We start from the raw sequence: 19,891 nt of genomic DNA on the forward strand, positions 1-19,891 counted from the left end.
TCCTCCATAAATTATTTGTTGGCTCTTTGCTTTTGTATGCGTTGAATATTTTAGGTTCTGCACATATATGTGCTCCGTGTATTCTTTAGTTCTAGACGGCCTCTGCAAGCTGCACGCAACCCATCAGATACCTTACAAAACTCCACGGCTACAGCTATCTGCTTTCTTCTTGCTCTATGGAACACACTGTGTACCAAATGGAACCTCATGTTAAGTATGTACGTGAGAGATTTACAAAGGGATACATTACTGTCAGGGATACATTTGTTCCCTTACAGTAATAGTCTCTCATTATTCTGGCAGGCAGACAAGTCTCCATGTTCTCGGTGGGTCTTCTTCCTTCTAAGGTTATCGTGTAAGCTCTGATAAAGAGCATTGTATAATGTTTAAGCTGGCTTTGGAAGTGGGACTGCCTTGTGAAAGGAAATGGCACGAGAGATAAGTAATTGTCATTTCAGGGGTGTTTCTGCTGTATTACATAGCTGGAATGCGAAGAGAAGCTTAATTATCAACTTCTTCTACGGCATACAAGTCAGGAAATCCCTCGGCTCACATGGGATGTGGAACATTAGTCATTCTTTCTACATCTCTTGCGTTTTACCTTTTATCAGGAAATGCAGTTAAAATAATGTTCGAATTGTTATTATTAAATTGTTATTATTATTATTATTATTGTCATCATAATTATTATTATTTCCTAGTAATGTGATGTATTCACTTCAGGGACGCACCATGCAGCTAAGATTAGAACCACATTGAGGCGGCTCGCAGTAGCCCATGCCTTCAAAGTGATCATTTATTTAAAAGAAACTCTTCAGCTTCAGTTTCAGTAATATTTACTATATTATTATATTGTTTACCATGAAACACAACTAGGAAGGGAATCCAGGGGCAAATGCTCCCTCTAACAGTGCTCAGGCATGGCAGGCCACCATGTTACAAACTTGCCACCTATCTCTGGCATCCTGGCAAATATCTGAAGCACGTACTTACCAAAAGTATGTCCTCACATACGTGTGACAACTGGACTGTGTACGTATGCGGACTCTGGGTGCTTCTACCATGTTCCACTATAGCCCTACTAAGTGCAGTGAAAAGACCAGACCAGTATACCCACGCACAATGATCTTCTCTGACAGGATCAGGAAATGCCATTAATGTCCCTAGATATCAGCCATTTCAACATTCTTGAAATATTTATTCACCTTCCATCCGACAATACTTCAGGATGTTTTTTTTCCTTCTTTCTTCACCCAGTCGATTAAGTTTTTATGCTAGAAGACAGCCAGTCAGTTTGACGTACAAAGATCCCATGGGGGGGACCCCGGGGTTCTCAATAAGGTGGTTATAGCGAGTCATTTTTTTAATACATTAATGCCAAACATAATGTCCCCTCGTAAGACATACCAAGTTGTAAAGCGACATACTGTAACAGCTATCTATTCCAGTTAAATCCGAACATCTTTACCACTAAGTAGCCCAGAAGGGATAGCGTACTAACACCATATGGACAGATGGTGCATGTGGTTACAGTCTGTCAACACTATCTGGCCAGTCAGCTGAAAGCATCACTGACTGCTGCAGCGATGATGCAACTGGTGGGGTTTCCACAACAGACAAGAAGCTATTGATTGCTGGGGGTCTGATTCTGATGCTCTTTTTTTCCTGATGTTCTTTGATTTACATGAAGAAACATGTCTTGTACTCCTCTGTCTGACAGCATGCTTTGAGAAATGGCTCACTGTGTGTGTGTGTGTGTGTGTGTGTGTGTGTGTGTGTGTGTGTGTGTGTGTGTGTGTGTGTGTGTGTGTGTGTGTGTGTGTGTGTGTGTGTGTGTGTGTGTGTGTGTGTGTGTGTGTGTGCGTGTGCGTGTGTGTAATCTCTGTGCAATCTCTTCCACTATCGGTAGCCGCCAAATATGGCGAAAACGCGGTTACTTAAACCCCTGAAGGGTGTGTGGGTATTTGTCTGGGATTTGCTGATTGCACTCTGTACAGCACCTTGTAAATATTTGTGTATTGCATCTATCTCTTATGTGGACATAAATAAATGATTAAAATGTGTGTGTGTGTGCGTGTGCGTGTGTGTGTGTGTGTGTGTGTGTGTGTGTGCGTTCTATCAACCTGATATCATGATATGACCTAATTAATTTGTTTAGGACGGCAACATTGATTCTTAACAAGCCTTAAACTTAATAGATAAAAAGAGCACGTTGTTGACCAGCGACCACCACAAGTCTATACTGTTCCCCTCCGCATCTCTTCACAACGTCGAAAACATTCCTGTCTTACATTATTCTCATTGTGCCCCCAAATGTTCTCCCCCAGAATTGGGACGCTATAGGGTTGAAGGTTGTACTTTATTGTTACACCTTGTGTACAGTACAGGTACATAAGAGTAAAACTTATTTTTTGTTTGGCTTCCTTACAGACAATGCAGCGGCATATAAGATGCGCTTAACCTGAAAACACATCCGAAAGGAAATCTAAATGAACTGGGTGACATTAAGCCATTCTGGGCGGGAACCCCCTTTGGTGTTTTAAGCATTATGTTATACTTTAGCTATTGAAAAACAGCAGACCTACAAGCTCATAGCGCGGCACCGAGTGCCGCGCTATGAACTTGTAGGTCTGCTATTTTTTGAAAATTCGTGACTTTTGTAGAATCGTCCTCAGGTCTAAATGGGTTAATAGCAGGACTATATTTTCTGTGCGCTAAGCCTGAGACGGTCTTTAAGGAGGATTTCATCGATACTGAGCTTTTTAGCCTCATTGTGAACCATTAGTGATGCAACATGTGTCACTGAACTGATGAAGTGTCAGCCGCGAGTACTTTGAAACGGCTTACTAAGAAATGTTTCACTGGAAACTCACCGTGAAATTCTAAACAGCATCCCTTTATAACTCACACTCACATACAGATGCACATGCTCTGTCTCTCTCTCTCACGCACGCACGCACGCACATACACACACACACGCTCTGCTACTCATTGGTATGTAACTCCCTTTGGATGGCCACCAAGATTTCTGTCATGTCCTACCACAAGCACTCTGAAATCCCCCTCTGGAGAGACTGTGCTATTATAGCACTATTGAACCCAGGACCTTCTAGCCTCACACCTAGAACCCTGGGTTCGATTCCCGCTGGGGACGCTGGGGGCGTGTCCTCTCCTCTGCGTCATCAGTGCCCATACCCGAGGCGGGGTTGGTGAAAAGGGCCTTTCTGTGTGTAGTTTGCATGTTCTCCCCATGTCCCCTAGGCCTAGCCCCTAGCCGAGGCGCCTGATGGAGGGGAAAGGAACTGGTCGGAATAACGTGTTCCTTCCTCGTGCTACGTCCGGCCGGGGAAACTCTTCCCTGAAAAAAAGCAGCTTGGACTCTTCATGCATAGAAGGAAGCATGAGGTCTGTCCGCTACCAGTGTGTTCGTTTCTTGTCCCTTGAAGTCTACTTTTTAGATTATTCTGCCACGGCCCGGCACCACTATAAGGACTTATTGTTCACAGTATCACATCTTCTAGCTGCCATCTAGCTGTCCCTAATAAATTCCTCAACATGGTCACTTCTGTCCGAACAAGCTATATTTGCTTTTCTGTTTGGCGATCATCATCGTCAAAGACAGGGGTCACAGATAAAGCTTTAAAATATAGCTTTGAATATGACTTTGAGTGTACTAGCAGACCTGTCAATCACTGCCTCTGCAGTAGAACATCAGGATGCCTATCAGAGGACATGGGCACGGAACAGCTCCATCAGTAGTTACGGTCTTCCAATTTGGACAGCAGGAAATGGGGAAATCATGCTCCAGGAGATGACACAGGCCCAAAGAATGCTAAACAAAATGTCTTCCCTTTAGACACTCACTTTCATATCGGATAAAAGTCATCTTCCCACTCCCTATTTTTCCTGCAGTTGTGCCGAGAGCTATACCACTCAGCAGCATAACATTGTGATTGACATCTCATTGGTGAGATCGAGGGCACTTGGGGTGAGGTAATTGTGCACGATAGAAAGTTACTGTGACTTCAACTTTATTGTAGCTTAGTCTAGCAGCTCCCACCCCTTCATGCATTTGTACTGGAGGCATACGTCACAAACTTGGCTCTGAATTACATTTCATGGCGTCTTTAAATATAATCCACAGAATGAGATTTAGAGAGAAAAAAAAGGTGATTATTTTTCTTCTTTTAAATCCAGATCATGGTTCGGATGAAGCGGTCAAAAGGATTGTTCAGTCATGCTTCCTCCAGCTATATGAAATAGGCTGCTATCTAAAAAAAGATGGCCTTTTTTTCTTTTTCTTTTTTTCCTCCCCATCCCATGGTGACCTAGAGTATGTCATCCGTGCTATCATTTCTTCTCAGTTGTATTACTGCAACTCCTGGCAAACTCCCCAGTCTCTCCTCTGCCTACAACTCATCCAAAAATGCTCCACTGAGGCCCGAAGAACATAACAACAGCTATAGGACGAACTGTAACACCATATACTGCATTTATTTTCAGTCTCCCTGAACTATTTTTGAGATTTCGGATTGATTTTGAATATTACTTTTAGGGCTTGCATGAATATGGAAAACGTTTCATACGCCATGAGCTGGGCACACACAACATCCTTGAGCTGTGCCCTTATAGCCTCTCCTAAACAGCTTCAATTCTGCAACATGAAAACACCCAAATCATCCAAATGCATCATGGTTATAATCAGCATATGAATATTCCATCTGGAATCATATATTTACGTATGTGTGCCTGGATATGGGTGCAATGCTGTGGAACAAACTGTGCTGAAAACACCTGATGTTGTCATACGACACTGCCTTTTGGCTATTTTTAGTTTGGTAATTGCCTTTTGTTACATGCCGGTAAACAAGAGGATGAATCCAGAGCGATTATCTGGTTATGACTCCCAGCACAGAGCCTCCGCCTCGAGCCCTCTTCTCTCAGACAGTAGTTCAACCACACGGATATAGCCCATCGCCATGCAGCATCATGTCATTAATCCATTTTGACCTGAGGACAATTCTACAAAATGTCTTCTAAATCCTACAAAGTTTTCTGAAAAACCCTTTGTGTCTATGTCAGTGGTGCTCAACCTTTTTCATGTCAAGGATCCCCCAAAAAATATCTGGATTTGGCCGCCGACGCCCGACCCCCGACCCCCATCTCAAAATATGGCGTTCCAGGGATCCCCAAGAAGCAAAGATTTGAGTTAAAAACGTTCGCTTTGAAAGAATATATAATATTAAGATATCGACCACATTTTCACGATTATTTTCAAAAATAGCAGACCTACAAGCTCTGCTATTTTTCAACAGCTAAAGCATAACATAATGCTTGCAACACCAACAGGGGTTCCCGTCTAGAATGGATTAATGAAGCCACTAATTCTTTCACTAAGCTGACAACATCCCAATGTTTGATCGATGGCGGACTCATCTGACTCATTGATATGTTCCGTCAGTGTCCGAGCGAGCACAAGAGCAAGGGGAAACACTGCTGTAGTGCTTCCTGCTTCTGGGGACCACAGATACAGATCTTTAAACAGGAAGCCTAGCTAACGGTTGCCCTAACTCAGACGGATTGGAGCTGCATGGGGCATTATATCTCAAAGGTTATCATGTTAATCTCTGGAGTCGTCTCTAAACATCACATAATAACATCCTGGCAAAACAAACAAACCATTTCTGCCAGCCCATGCAGGAAACATTTATTATACCATGCAAGTAGTCATTTCTCTGATATCTCTTCTGTTGTGTGTGCATCTGATAATAATGGCCTTTTTATGAGAAATTCCATAAGCCTGATTACTACGTGTGATTATACGTCTGCAATGCGTATTTATATTTTTTACTGGAATTTGGTGTCTGCAGACGTGCACACATTCAGTAGCAACGCGAGCTGCACTTTACTATTTTGCAAAACATTTTTGAATAGTTAAAATGGCCAGTCTACAAGCTCACAACGTGTCAATGTAGATTGGCTAGTTGAACTATTCAAAAATGTTTTTCAAAATAGTACAACAAAGGCAAAAAAGACGTTTAGGGATACGAGGTTTAGCGGTGACGAAAATGGAGCCCCTAATGTCCTATAGTAGCCTACTCTATCTTGCATCAATTATGTCTATGCATTTGTATTTTGCCAACAAACACAATTTCAAGTTCAAGTCCTTTATTATCACTGTATGCTCTCTCCTAAGAGCAGTGTTGTTTTTGGCAGCAAATTTGTATTTTTGTTTTAGTCATAGTCTTTTGAATAGTTTTAATTTAGTTTTAGTCATATTTTAGTCACCTGGAATGTGTTAGTGTAAGTGTCATGATATTTTAGTCTACTAAATCTACAGTTGATTCAGTCGACTAAAATGTATTTTGGCGGGCCTTGATGCAGTCGCAATGATTTTACACTTGCTGAAAATAGCGCTGCGACGTGTTGTGAGCTTGTAGATCTGCTATTTTTAACATGCAACAAAGTGTAACATGACTTGTACTGGATCTCGTCCACTAGTCCATTCCTAACATTTTAGTTTCGCTTTTATTTGTTGACAAAATCGACAGTATATTTTGTCTTAGTTTTAGTCATCATATCTTAGTTTTCATTAAGTTTCCATTTAGTTTTTGTCAGTGGAAAAAGGTAGTCGACGAACATTTTTCGTCTTAGTTTTAGTCGACGAAAACAACACTGCCCTTTTTTTCTAGCGCATGCACAGCATACTGTACTTGTTGTGGGTTAGGAGGCACGTAGTAGTGTATACAGTATGAGTTGTTGACAAAGTGGCTATCCGGATATGGAAAGTATCCTTTGGCCTTTAGCCTATACACTATATATTTAGATTTTCCTATGAGGTATAGGCAATGGTGTCTGTAATATTGCCATGAGGAGGTTTTGGTCAATTATGCTCTATCTATGCAATGGCTTTCATTAATTGTCTTTTTTTTAATTTATCATGTTAGTCTTATCTGTTACTGACATAATCACATGGTGGCCATCATACTCGGGGATGGATGGATGCCCCCCCCGCCCCCCCCCCCACCAGTATGACGTAAGACCAAAATGCCCCCTACATGTGAATAATGGTTTGAATCGATGGAGGCTGCACATAACTGTGCCATTTCTGGAATGTGAGTGTGAAGGTGTTTAGCTTTTAACCTTCAACATCTGCTACAGCTTTACTGAGCGAGGGGAAATGATAAAAGTGGGATACAGGACTATGGATTCTTCCCTGTGAGGACTTGACTTCACCTCTCCACTTTCTCTCTGGAGAGGCATCTTCAAACCCAACCTTCAAGTTGTGCTTTCCTTACAAAGTCCTCGTATTATTTCCCCCCTCTCCTCTTGGGCCCCGGGGTCCCGCTCATCAACATGGCTCCCTTTTATCTCGCAGAAAAACAGGTGGGTATGATTGTTATTCCCTGCACACATGATATGAAGATCTTTCCCCCCCATATGTTTTCTATTCGGAATGCTGCATTTGCTGCTACTACAAACACTGCATTTGCTGCCAGCGCACGCACACACACACGCACACACACGCACACACACACGCACACACACACACACACACACACACACAGAGGTTTGGGAGGGACACCACAGATATTTCTGGTCACGTCCCTGACTGCCTCAAACACCTCCACCCACTCCTACTCAGCTGTTTGGGTCCATTCCACAGCAAGCGTCATGTGATACAGTGCTTTGCCTAGTGTATCCCAATTGGAAAAAACTGTTTTCCTACAGATATCCATCTAGGTGATCCTATTCCTAAGGCGTATATACTAATCATCTTCTGATCAGATTTGAGCACTATACAATTGCTTATGAACAGATTAGCATCGACCAGCAGCATCCATGACAAATGTACATAACTCAGGCCAAACTCTTTTCTTCTAGTATCCGTTTGAGGCTATAGACAACACCACCCTGGGCGTTCCTTTATAGACGGACATTTGGTGAACAGCAGATCTTCAAGCAGGTTGCAAACGCAACACATTGTGATCTGCCATTTGGAGATAATTATTTGCAGGGGAAGGAGGTGGTGGACAAAGTATATCCCGGTCAACTAAGTATATATACACTGTAGGGCTTACGTGGCTTATATGTGTCTCACTCAGGCCTAATTAAGATACATCCAAAACGGTGACAAAACAACTATACTTGGCAGGAAGTGACTGCTTTTCTGCGCATTCATTCTCCCTGTGAGTTACACTGCATGCCATTTATACTGTCTCTCCAGTAAAATGTCAGACTGTATGTGACTTAGCCCACAGGGGCCAGGCATGCCATTCAGAGAGGGCTCCAAACATTTGCTCACAAGCTTCGGGGTGGGTAGGGAAACATCTGACAACATGCACCTCCTGTGGGAGGAACTATCAGCACTTCTCCTCGCATGCGGGGGGCTACACCAACTCCCACCATGCCAACCAGCTATACCCAGTGTTGTTTTTGTCAGCAATTGTTGCGACGTGTTGTGTGCTTGTAGATCTGCTATTTTCAGAATACAACCAAGTGTAAAATGACTTATACTGGATCTCTTGTCCACTAGTTCCTTCCTAACATTTCAGTCTAGTTTTTATTTGTTGACGAAATTGTCACTATATTTAGTCTTAGTTTTAGTCACCATAGCTTAGTTTTCATTTAGTTTCCATTTAGTTTTCACCAGTGAAAAAAGTCGACGAACATTTTTCATCATAGTTTTAGTCGACGAAAACAACACTGGCTATACCACACATGCCAAAGCATGAATGAACCGCCTCAACCAACTTGGCTTATGAGTGAACTTAAAACCCATACACTCCAAAACAGCGGAGATTTGCCGATCTACAAACTCACAGGTCTTTTTTGTATAGGTCTGCTATTTATGCCATATGCCTGTTTGCTGAATGTTCACCTGTTTTCACCAAATGTTGTTGCTCTATTCTGACATGCCCAGAATAGGGGCGCTATAAGTGTTAATGTGGTTCGACAAATGGTTGTATGTCCAAAGCTTCCCTGTTATCGGGAGTGAGAGAATAGGGGAGGCGACACAACAGCACCAGTGGACAGCTTTATCCACGATCTTATCTGTTCAGATAAAGAGACTCTATCTTGTACCCAAAGGGCTCAAATTGGTTTATTCTCAGCTGCAATTAAAGTGAAAATTGTGAAAAGGTTGAGTCACAAAATGAGTCAGTTGGCCAAGGTTTTCTCCGAAATATCCAGTCCAGATCGTCTTCCTATCTCAAAATAAACAGGAAATTGAATTTTCTATTAAATAAAAAATAAATAAACAATATGCGGCTGAGGCAGTTTTCGAATGTTTTACATGTCAGAATGTATGCGTTCGTTTATGTGCTAAAAGAGTGACTTTGATGACTTTTGAGACTATTTTGGGATATACATTTCAAATCAACAGAACAATCATTGATGATATCTCACCGGGGTGCATACTTAGTTTAGACGAGTCATTGGTTAGACATGGATTAAGGTTAGGTTTAGGTGTGCTGCCCCGTGGGAGGTTAGGGTTAGGGTGAGGGTTTGAGATAGATTGTAGTTGTAGGACTAATGACTGGTCTAACCAAAAACTGTCATGGCAAGGTAACCTAAACCTTAACCAAAGTGCAATTTTGCTTAAAGTACAATATTATAATAGGCAGTAGGCTATTGCATTTGTTATCTAAAAGAAATACAATTGTTTTACAGGTCCTGACTATTCTTAAATGTTTTGTATATTCATTGAAATTGATCCAAGGATACATAAAGGCAATAAATCACGGGAGCAAAAGGCAACAGATCATGGGGCTCATATGGATGAGCAGACAGTGAGCACAGCAGGTGCTTCGTGAAGAAGGAAGAAAAGAATCCAAGTGACGATCTTAAAGTTTATATTAGCTCAGAGCTAATCCACTCTGAGCAGCATCCAGGCTCCTACATATCTTGGCTCTGCTCTTTGGCAGCGGCTTCCTGGCAGATGTACCATCATGCAGTTCTTTGGCATATTAAAGTAAAACAGTTCAGGTAAAAGCCAACAATGGAAAATGTTCCCACTTAGATCTGACTCTGACTGAAAGGTCTGCTGTAAAAATAAATAAAAAACGCACAATCACTGCACACACTTAACCATAAAAGCCATAGCACTATTTGTGCTATACTTTGACATTGAAATGAATGCATGTTTACAGGACAGGTCATATAGCAATAGCCTCTCTCTCTCTCTCAAACACATAATACAGAAGCCACACATGAATTTGACCGCTATACAGGAAAATCATGACACATTGATGATGGATGTATTGTAACGCCACGCCATGAAGATTAAGACAACCATATAGCTAATTCTATAGTATACATCAGCTTAATCAACATTGGCCAGGTCAGATTGTGTTATTTCAGCTGTGATATAACCAGATTTGGCCTGCTTCTAAAGACAGGAGGTGCTGACTGCAAGCCAGCTGACGGCATGGCTAAACCCATGTCCAGACAAGACCAAAAGAATATATCTTAAAACCTTAGACAAGTAAACCCCCCCCCCCCCCCCCCCCGAACATGTAAATGGTTTCTGTCAGCATGTTGACCCGCTCTTACAGATTGATTTAAGCAACAGATCGTCAACAATATATATACTGACTGACTGAAAAGCATCACAAATAATGTAAGCCAATCTGTTTAAAAGATCACTGAAGTTGTAGGCAGCTGTCCTGCTGTTTACAGCTTGTCTTTTAGTTCCATTCAATGTCATATATAGGGTTCTGCCATTTTCTATTCATGAATACAAGTATTATTGATGACCATGTATAGGATTTGTAGCTATAGGCCTACTATAGCTGATTATTTCAATAAAATACAATGTAGGCCTATACGCTAATTCCTTTTTTTTTAATAGGTTAACTTTCTGTCCTATTCATTTTCAAAATGATCTCTTATTCAGAATAGACAAAAGTATAAGCAAAAATGCACCGTCCTCAATGCAATATGATGCAACAGTTGACATTTCTAATGTGTTCCCGAGAGTCAAACATGGATGGAAGCAGGCAGCTCGCTTAAACAAAATGTACAGAACCGAACCGGTATATATAATATATAGGCCTAAACACTCAATTATACGCACTGTTGTTGTAGGCCTATACCATCTAAAAGAGGTATATTGTATGCTCTCGTCGTTCGTTTAAAGTAAACGAGTCAAATAGGGGGACGCAGCAGTAGACTGTCTGTTTGCATTGGCTCCTCCCGCAGCGCGGACGCTTTTTATTCCCGGCTCACATAGGAAAAACCGTTATCTCGTATACAGTATGACAAATTTCAGCGCAACTCACTCACACCATGCAGGCTACCATGAGAACGGACCGTTATAGCAAGAGTGCTATAATCACTTCAACGGCGAAGTTGTATTAATGGTTGAACTAATGAATTGAATGTACATAAAACTCACCCCTCGAAGTACAGCGAGTAAAAACTTTTGAAAGTGGCCAGACATATAATCGAGAAACTTCTACACACACACACAGTCGAAATGTGCCCTCAGATGTAACAAACTAAAGAGCTCCCAATGTTAACATGTTACTAAAGAGGACGGTTGTATGAAATATATACTGTATGTTTCTATACAACGTAGTTGTTTATTTTACGACTTACGAGCAGGGATTCTTAACCGTAGCTAGGCTACGTTAAACGAGCGATGCGCTGTCCGGCATGCGATGGATTTGCGAAACAATAGGATTATAGGGCTTTTTTATGCGCGCCTTTGTCAATCAACAAACCACCAAGAACGGCATTTAATGGAGTCAGTTATTCTGAATTAATCATTAAAGTATAAATGAGTTTTTTTTTTTTTTAAACTAAAAACTTCCAGTCCAGAGAGATGTGTGTGTGTGTGTGTGTGTGTGTGTGTGTGTGTACAACGCTGACAGTCTGGCTGGAGTTTATAGTTGGGTCAGACAGACAGAAGATCACTTCTCTGTAACAGAATAGGTTATATTTCACCGGCCATATGGCTCAAACGGCAAAGATCCAAAGGACACCGCGACGTCGAAGAAGAGGGGAAATAAAAGTAACAATCCATCCACACGCAGTTTACTTACAGTGAGTTGAGAGCAGAATCAGAATGCAAGCCAGACGTGTTATCGCCATCTTAGAGTCTCAGTGAGTCAGTCGATGCAATGTTCTGTTTGGCTGGCTGTGCATGCGCAAAGTAATCTAAACGCTTTGGAGTGGATGGAGGAGAGGAGAGGAGAGAGAGAGACAGAGAGAGAGAGAGAGAGAGAGAGAGGCACGCTGGGAAAGGGAGGGGGTCCTATTATATTGGGTTTCCATAGCTACCGAAAGCATCATTCACACAGACAGTAATTTATAGTTGACAAGATGTATAGGAGGCGTTTACAACTGTGGCCTTATGGTAGAGAATTAACTGCATGGCTCAGATTAAAACCGACCGGTGTTCAGCCTTATATAAGTATTATCGTGCAGGCTTCACTAGAATTCAGAGATGCAAATTATAATTTAATTAATCACAATTAGGCTACCCATATCCCCTATTTTCTCATTCACTCTTTATTTTTGGTATTATTTTGTATAGAATTTCCCTATTTTTGCTGGTGACAGAGTGGAAAATGTGGAGCCTATATTTGTGTCTGATCAAAATAGTGACCGGGGGATATCACGCCAAGGCTTTCGTGATTTGATTTCCCAGCCATAAATCACTGCAGGCTTCACAGCCGAAGCAAGTCCAGCCTTTCTCACCATATGCCAAGTCCTCAATAATGATGCAATTCAATCAATCAAGCCAAGCCCTATGTATTGATACTATCTGTCGTATGATGGTGTCTCACAAGCCCACAACTGTCACAACATATGGCACGGCATGCCCAAAATAGGGATGCCAGGTTGAAGGTGGTTAATTATTTGCTTAACCCGCCCACCCCCACCCCCCCTCCCCCAAGGTCTCTATCTGTCTCTCTTTATCTGGAGCCGCAAAATCTTTGCCTTATATGTTTTGCCTTAAAGGACCACTTCACCACTTTTCAACCTATCTTCATATAATAGGTCCTCACTAATAATCATGAAAAAATGGCACGATTTTTTCCTACTCAGACTGTGTCTCATATAGGACGGCTGTGGGCAGTTTAGAAGAAACCTTCTTCCAGTGACATCATCATTAGGCAGATTTTTTTTTTTAAGCAAGATTTTTTTACAAAAATATTTAGATTTTCATTATCGTGAGAACGATGGCTTCCATTTTTGCATTGCAACATTTCAGGACTAGAAAGCCTGCAGTTTTTATTAGCTTGTATTCCCCATCGATGATGTCACTGGAAGACGGTTTCTGAACTGCCCACAGCCCTCCTGTGAGACACAGACCGAGTAGAATAAAATTGCACAATTTTTTCATGATTATTAGTGAGGACCTATTATATGAAGATAGGTTGAAAAGTGGTGAAGTGTTCCTTTAATAAAGCAAACTTTAATTATTTGTGATTTTTTTGGTCTTTCAATATTGCATTTTATTGTTTGCTAATTTCTCAAAAGCAAATCAATACCAGTAAGCCAGCAACATTGGTGGTGAAAACAAACAAAGATGTCTTAGCATTAATACATTCTTTATTTTCCTTCATTTAAATTGTTTCTTATTTTTATCCGGTGTATAGGCAAACATTGTTTTGCAATATCAAAATTAAAGAATTAACTTTATGCCTACTGAAAACCTCCTATTCCTTTTCATACTGCTTTTCCCAAGCGATAAACTTTCTTTTAAAGGTATATTCAGTGATTTCACTCAAAAAACCTTAGGTTTCGTTTTTGGCTGTGGGACCCAGCCTTTCGTCCAATCAGGATAGAGAGTCAAAAACGAAACCTAAGGTTTTTTGACCCCCAGGGGTTAACTGGGGACAGGGAGGAACTCCTTATATGGCCAGCACACTCTATAGTAGGGAGGATTATCACAACAAAACAAAAAAATAAGTGATATTTGAATTAAGTGAAATCACTGAATATACCTTTAAATGTCATATTGTTGATCTTGTCTCCAAACTAAGACAAAAACTAGGTTTTCTGTCTGTAACTAGGTTTTCTGTATAGCAATGCATTCCAAGGGACACGGTGGCACAGTTGGTAGTGCTGTCGCCTCACAGCTAGAAGGTCCTGGGTTCGATTCCCGCTGGGGACGCTGTGGGCGCTGGGGACGTGTTCCCTCCTCCACGTCATCAGTGCCCATACCCGAGGCGGGGTTGGCGATGGGGCCTTTCTGTGTGGAGTTTGCATGTTCTCCCCGTGTCCCCTAGGGTAGATACCCTCACAAAAACATGCCGTAATCCTGGTCTCTAAAACTACCTCCCCCTGGCCAGCCGGGGCGCCTGATGGAGGGGAAAGGAACTGGTCGGAATAACGTGTCCCTTCCACGCGCTACGTCCGGCCGGGGAAATTTCCCTCTGTCACACATGATCATCAGGTGTATTTAGGTGTATATGAGGTATACTTTTTTCAAAAAAGTGTACAGTATTTGTTAAAATGATGGTTTTATGTTGACACACCCACCAGTTCATTAGGTATGCGTGAGTTTAACCGTAGCACCACCCACCTAATCCAGTCCCTCCGCCTCCTCCTTTAAGACCACCCACTTGTCCTAGTCCCTCCCCCTCCTTATAAAAGGACAGCCCATGGCTCTGCCCTTTTGTTTACAAAATGACAAATTGGTGTCTGTAATGTAACAAGAACTCATGTTTTTGTGAATGTTAGAAGTGAACACTTCCCATATTTCTGAGATATCGTATAAGCACCATTATGCACTTATACTGCCACCATCCATGCATAGGCATATAATCCACGCATCCATACCATATCAGATCTGTTTTTTCTGATTTTTTATAATCATTTATTTATTTCCTCCAATTATATTGACCCTATTGTCACAATCAGCTCAGCTCATCATCCAATTAAATCATAGTTTAACAGCAGAATATGATAGATCATTTAGCATGAATAATTTTGTTAATTTGCCAATATATTGTAGGCTATTGATTTCCTCCAGCTAAGCACCCTGGCATTAAAACTGTCCAAAACACTTGCACTGCCCTAGGCACATGATGCTCTAGACAGAAGACTCTCCACTCTTGCTCTGATCAAACTCAATTTACAACATGAATGTTCCTTCTGACTGCATTGAGTTTCAGCAAAAGTCGCCAGATTTAAAGAAACAAGCGGCCAAGTCCACAAAAATAAGTCACAGATATTGCCTTAAAGGTATATTCAGTGATTTCACTCAAAAAACCTTAGGTTTCGTTTTTGGCTGTGGGACCCAGCCTTTCGTCCAATCAGGATAGAGAGTCAAAAACTAAACCTAAGGTTTTTTGACCCCCAGGGGTTAACTGGGGACAGGGAGGAACTCCTTATATGGCCAACACACTCTATAGTAGGGTGGATTATCACAACAAAACAAAAAAATAAGTGATATTTGAATTAAGTGAAATCACTGAATATACCTTTAAATATTTATGAAAACGTTTCAACAACACCAATCCTTTTAACAACATATTAATTTGAGGGTCCTTCACATGAACCATTGGTCAAGTCAACCACATCTCCCCTGAAAGTTACTTATATGAAAACAAGCCCAAGTCGCTTGTAATGCCAGACATGGCAACATGACTTCCAGCGCGACACAACAACAGATTCTAATTCTTGACTTTACAGCCTCGTATAAGTATAGGACCTACATATTGACTACAACAGCCAACAAGAATGCACATGCACTGTGACACTACACTCTGTATCAAAGCCCGACCACTGTGATTATAAAAGAAACAACCTACTCCTTGAGAACAACAAGAGCAACTATACAGCAGAGCAGGTAGGCTATAAGGTTTGTTGTGGTTTCCTTGATTATCCTTGAGGACCCGACGTGAACATTTACTTGCTTCCAATCTAACGGAAAACAGTCTGCTCTGCTGTGAACTGGTAATGTGTGAAATGACTGTTTGAAAATCTACCACACAGTTAGGCACAGCAGCAAACTGGCTGCGCCGTTCAGTTCACAAATCACACGTGTGTATGTGGCAGGCAGCTCCGCCCACAGAGGTTGACGTATTTAAAAAAATATATAGAGGGGGAGGTGCGTGTGTGCGTGCAATTTTTTTACGTCACACTATCCGTGTTTACTTCATTGGCCCGTTTGACCGTCAAGTGTTCAGCCTCCAGGAAGAAACCCTAAATACAAAGTTATTACACCATTGCACATAAAAACGACTCCAGGGTGTCTAATGAAGTACTGTCACCCCATAGACACATGAAAAGCTGGAAAAATACAAAAATTGTGGCACTCCATCTTTAAATAAATACTTAAAGAAAGTCCTATGGGATTTCCTGGGCCACTCGTCGTTCTGAAAGGGGGAGGGTCTGCGACGCTCTATACCATGCCATGCTATTCACATCAATCACAAACATTCAGTTCACCTCAAGTAAACTATTTGCAATAAAGGCCGGGATTCCTTGCATAATAATAATAATAATAATAATAATAATAATAATACAATAAATAATACAATAAACAGCTAGAAGGTCCTGGGTTCGATTCCCGCTGGGGACGCTGTGGGCGGTGGGGACGTGTTCCCTCCTCCACGTCATCAGTGCCCATACCCGAGGCGGGGTTGGCGAAAGGGCCTTTCTGTGTGGAGTTTGCATGTTCTCCCCGTGTCCCCTAGGGTAGGTTCCCTCACAAAAACATGCAGTAATCCTGGTCTCTAAAAACTACCTACCCCTTGGCCAGCCAGGGCGCCTGATGGAGGGGGAAGGAACTGGGAAAGAATAACGTGTTCCTTCCACGCGCTACGTCCGGCCGGTGAAACTCTCCCCTGTCAGGTGAAAAGAAGCGGCTTGGACATGCATAGAAGGAAGCATGAGGTCAGTCCGCTGCCCCCCCAGGTTGGCAGAGGTGTGTAGTGCTCAGGATTACAATAGATAATTGATACTGTGTGAAAAAAATTGTGAACTTTTTTTTTAAAGAAATAAATAAATAAAATAAATAATAATAATAGACAATTAAATCCACAACAACGATGACTAATAAGTATATAGACTTGAGATATATAGGCAAAATCTTATCTATGCACACTTGTCAGCATTGTAATGGCTTTTCAGACTATACTGAAGTAAGTATAGGCTACATAAATGAGTAGATACATTCCTTTTTTTTGCAACCCATTTTTTCACCCAGTATCAGCACACACACACACACACACACACACACACACACACACACACACACACACACACACACACACACACACACACACAGCTACATTGATTAACCAAGCATAAACTGATGGATGGCCTTTAAAACCTGCTTGAGAGTCAGTCTGACGAGGAGCTCCAGATGTGAAAATGTGAATCTTTCATAGAACTATCCCCCCTTGAGACCTTGCTCACTTACAGGAACATTAAATCATGTGCTGGTATATATTACATTATTCAGAACTATTTAGTCGGAATTTGGAAAAGTTATGAATAATGTGAGACAATAATGTGTAATTATTATGACTATAGTGACTAGTGATAATCAAAATGAAAAATAATTAATCATTCCATTCGAATGATTAATCTATCATGGAGTATACTCAATATTGGCATTCCAGATCAATTATGGATCAAATAAAATAAATATCTACAGTATAGAATAATATTATTTCTTCTTTTCTGAAGCTCACTTTCAGTTTACTGGGTTTGTCTCTTGTATTTAAAAAGAAAGTCTCTAGTCTACAGCGCTGCAGTCGTGTTCATTGACATGCTCCTCCGGACAGTGGCTGTGCCTTGGAACACTGTATGATGATACGCATCTTTGGACCTTGTCATGTCCTTTTATCGATACATCTTTATCAATAAGGTCAATGTTTATGATCCGGTCGGGAGCGGATGGTAACTTTCGTCATGTTATAGTCAATGATTATTTTATAGTCATCTGGCAGGAAGCCACAAGACGGAATTGAATGGCGGAATTCTTATTCCGCCTTGTGGTTTCCTGCCTGATGACTACAACAAAACTACAACATGACGTAAATTTCCATCCGCTCCCGACCGGTTCACACGGCGATTTTGGAACACAGACCAGGCTTTCCTCCGAGGTGGAAAGCCTGGTGACGCGAGGTTACAGAACATGTATATATAGGGTTGCAGGAATTGTTTATTTAAATCACCCTGACAATAACAACGAGGGGCCAGACCATGTATAGATATCAGCATCAAGAAGACAATGAGCTGCCGAACAACACGTACTGTACAATAAGTTACTATTCGCTTATAATAGCAGTAGTCCAGTAAGACATAACCACTTAAAGAAAACCTGAAACCCTATAGGCTGGGTGAAAGTAACCCTAGACTGATTCTGTAGTTTGTTTTCCAGACAGTTCAGGTAAAACAAATTACAACAGGGTATTATATACATGGCAGGCTGACCTTATACTACTACACCATGATGTAGCATAATACAACACAGCTGTGGGCGCTAGATTTAGGTGTGCCAATACTATCTCAGGCACATTGGCATGGCTGGGTGTGCTGTGCACAGCCAGGCTTTACACATGCATGGCTCTGGGTGTGCTGTGCAGTGTCGCTTCAGTAAATAGACTGCCATGTTTTATTCTATGCCTGTGCTTTTAAACTGAACTGGAAAACAAACTATACAGTAAAAGTATACTGCCATGTGCAAGGAGTGGATAACAAACAAAATGTCTCCTGTTCTCCTGAACATAATTACTTACTGTAGATGTATCCCACTATTCACTAAAAGTGTGCAAAATTACCTTCTACACAGGTGTGCCTAATTTATGCTCAGAAAATAGCCAATCTAACGCGTTGCAGGCACGCCACATTGAACGACACAACATGGTTGACAGACAGACACACGTGCGGCTATTGAGAATGGTTGCTATCGTTGCTGCCACAGCCAGACACAGGCATTGTGTCCATGAAGTAGAGCTATTAAGAGAGAGGCTATTCCAACAAGAACGGTCTCTCTTCCAGGAAATTAGTGCTTATGGATAGAATAGGAAGTAATGACCTCTAATAGCTTTGGCTTCATACAATACATGCCCTAACTAGAGCTTAGAAAACAATGTGACGATAGACAAAATAATTAAAACATGACAAACCTTATACATAAGTATAGCTGACGGCTAATGTCTTTTTTTTTTATTGGATGCATTTGTGAACAATAGACAAGTCACAGACTATAGTTATATCCAGTTGGACAATCATAATGGTTCACTGTAGCCAAACAGTCAATGAGAGAGGCCTCAGTCTATAGTGAAGATTTCAATGTCTCGGACCTGGGTTAGACCTTTTGTATCCTGGGTGACTGAGTGGCTAGAGCGGCATGCATCTGGGAATCGGAAGGTAGCCAATTTGATCTCTTGCTCGCACAGTATACGTGTCAAAGTGTCCCTGAGCAAGACACTTAACCCCTAACCAGACCCTGATTAACACACAGGCTCACCCAGGGGCCCGAGGAGGCTACCAGGGGCCCGCACGGACGGACGGTGGCCCACAAGCAACAGGCAATAAATCATACTCATCCGTTATGTTTTTAACGCACTGTAAACGGAGACAGTCTTGTACCGGTGTGTGTGTTAAAGTGCACGGATATGTCAAACAGTGAACACACAAGGCAGGCAGGCTGATGAACCACGTGATGGCCTAGTCAATAAAACACATCCGGGAAGGAAAGGTTTTCCGTGAATGTGTTAACAGAAATAGAAGATATCAAGCATATCAGGATTCAGCATTTTGGATTTCTTAATATCCAATCCCTCCCAGGAAATGAAATTCTTTCTACAGCAATCAGCCTATACAAATTAACTAGACTCGCAAGATGGCTTTGCAGAGGGAATGCTCTATATCAAGGAATTCATTCGAATTGAAAACAATTTGCAAGACTGTAAAA

The 19,891-nt window shown here is 41.5% G+C and overlaps 1 protein-coding gene across 1 annotated transcript in view; it reads right to left on the minus strand.

Moving 5' to 3' along the window:
* The window catches only part of jam3b (junctional adhesion molecule 3b), a 46,944-nt gene extending 34,757 nt beyond the window's left edge, over nucleotides 1-12,187 (minus strand). Inside the window, exon 1 of the mRNA XM_083764181.1 lies at nucleotides 12,048-12,187. Within this exon, the coding sequence (XP_083620307.1) occupies nucleotides 12,048-12,096 (49 nt within the window). The 5' untranslated portion in view covers nucleotides 12,097-12,187. The remainder of the gene's footprint in view (nucleotides 1-12,047) is intronic.
* Between the last annotated feature and the right edge of the window lie 7,704 nt (nucleotides 12,188-19,891).

The sequence above is a fragment of the Protomyctophum parallelum genome (genome assembly GCF_964188405.1).
Source record: "Protomyctophum parallelum genome assembly, chromosome: 1".
NCBI classification, from domain to species: domain Eukaryota; kingdom Metazoa; phylum Chordata; class Actinopteri; order Myctophiformes; family Myctophidae; genus Protomyctophum; species Protomyctophum parallelum.